The following is a 1993-nucleotide window of genomic DNA, read 5'->3' on the forward strand; positions in this document are numbered from 1 at the left end:
TATCTTTAATAAACTCCAATTCTGCTTCATATTGGTTCTTCCTGAAATTCTTTTCTCCAACAAAGTCAAGATTCATGGTTTTGCCTGAAAAGACGTCTCTAAGGGAAAAACTCAGGCTGCAGACTGAGTTCCACACATCCTGGGTTTACAGTGTGTGATCCCGTCTCAAAACAAAACAAAAAACAAAAACACGAAAACATGTTGTGGCTCCCAGCCTGGACTGTGACAAATTCAAACTTTTTTGTTTTGAGACAGCATCTTGCTACTTGGCCCTTCTGGCTTTGAACTCTCAGCAACCTTCCTTGCCTCGACTTCCCAAATACTTAAATTACACGCACGTGCCGCTAAGCCTTCTTTAACGTCAAATTTTCTACTAGCTTGTGGGAGTCTGTGCAGCCACAAAGGTTGGCGTCCGTGTCCGTTTGCTCAGTTGGGAACCAATAAAGTTTAATGTCTTCAAAGCGGGCCTAGCCGTTTAGGCCCTGTTGCGCAATCCTGAAAAAGAACTGGGTTAGAAACTCGCGCGCACTGCCAGGTCTTCCCGTTCTTCTTAGCAGTGCAATCCTCTCTACTCCCAGAGCTCTAGGGCTGAGGAAAAAGTGTGCGCACGGGGCTGGAGGTGGGGGTAAGGGGTGAGGTCCGGGGGCACTTCCGGTGCTGGGGGACGACGCATGCGCTCCGTTTCCGGTGCATTGGGTAAGGTGGCTGCCGCAGGCTTTGCAGCTAAGGTGAAGTGCCCGCGGTTGGCCCCGGCAGCATGAAGCCCAGGCCTGCGGTGTTCATAGACGGGAAGCTGAAGCAGCGGGTCATTCAGGTGCGTGTGTTTCCCAGAATACCGCGGCTCGGCGTTCGCGCGGTTGCCCAGCGCCTCAGGCCGCGGCTGGGTTCCGGCAGGGGGTTCCGGCAGGGTGCGTGGATGTTCCCACCGTGGACCCTGGCCCCGGCCTGCCTTCCTCATCGAGGCCAGGATTCGACCTCCTCTTAAGTCGGGACATGGCTTTTCTTCCAGTGCCCTCGGTGCCCACAATTCAGCGTTAATTCCAGAGCTTGCGGTTACTCTAGGGGAACAGTAAAAAGGGAGCCTGGGTGCTTTTTGCCAGTGTTTTCTTATTTTCGTAGCTGGGGAGCACTGTGTGGTGATATCAGCCTTTAGTGATGCCCTCAGCAGCACGGAGTTGAGCCGAGGGGGAAATTTTCTTTTTCTTGGGTTTTATTGGGACAGCGTCGTACTGTGTAGCCCAGCCTGGCCTGGAATTATTATTCCAGGACAGGCTCCAAAGCCACAGAGAAACCCTGTCTCGAAAAACCAAAAAAAAAAAAAAAAAAATAAAAAAAAAAAAAAACAAAAAAATCCAGTTACAGATTATAACAGTTTTTAAAAAAATTTATGTTTGTGATATGTTTTTATATTTTGTGGTATACTTTATTCCCGAGGAATTTGCATAGAAGTATGTGTTGGAATAATTCAACTTCTGAATTTACTGACTGAAATCATATTTTCTCTTCAGTACCTCACCAGCAATAGATGTGGCAAATACGTGGACACTGGGATCTTAGCGTCTGATTTGCAAAAAATGTACAGGTAAAGAATTGTACTTCTAAATCCTTGTTTTTTAAATCCCTCTCCCCTTCCATTTTAAATATCTCATTTTATTTAATTTTTCAGTTGATTTCAATGTCTGCTGGTGTTATCTTACCAATTCATTAAACCTAAATCCCAAATCAGCTATCCAAAACATCTGTAATCATCTACTATATTTAGTGTTGATTCCTTTCTCTGGAGGAAATGGCTCCTTTTTTCCTTTTATTTTCTCTTCAGTTGGCCAGGAGATAGAGATATTTGCTATATTACTTCCATTTCCGTTTCATCAGAAAATTAAAAACTGGTGCGTGTTCTTCCTCAGCTCTCAGACTCTGTCAAGGAATGTAAGTCAGGCCTAGTGGCCATATCTATAAGCCCACCACCTGAAGCTGAGGAAGGAAGATGTCAGGT

The 1993-nt window shown here is 45.9% G+C and overlaps 1 protein-coding gene across 1 annotated transcript in view; it reads left to right on the top strand.

Moving 5' to 3' along the window:
- The first annotated feature begins 694 nt into the window (after positions 1 to 694).
- Nvl (nuclear VCP-like) overlaps positions 695 to 1993 on the top strand; it is a 52442-nt gene continuing 51143 nt past the window's right edge. Inside the window, exons 1-2 of the mRNA XM_013346966.2 lie at positions 695 to 814; positions 1509 to 1582. Of these exons, the coding sequence (XP_013202420.1) occupies positions 758 to 814; positions 1509 to 1582 (131 nt within the window). The 5' untranslated portion in view covers positions 695 to 757. The remainder of the gene's footprint in view (positions 815 to 1508; positions 1583 to 1993) is intronic.

Source organism: Microtus ochrogaster, chromosome 6 (genome assembly GCF_000317375.1).
Source record: "Microtus ochrogaster isolate Prairie Vole_2 chromosome 6, MicOch1.0, whole genome shotgun sequence".
Lineage (NCBI taxonomy): Eukaryota > Metazoa > Chordata > Mammalia > Rodentia > Cricetidae > Microtus > Microtus ochrogaster.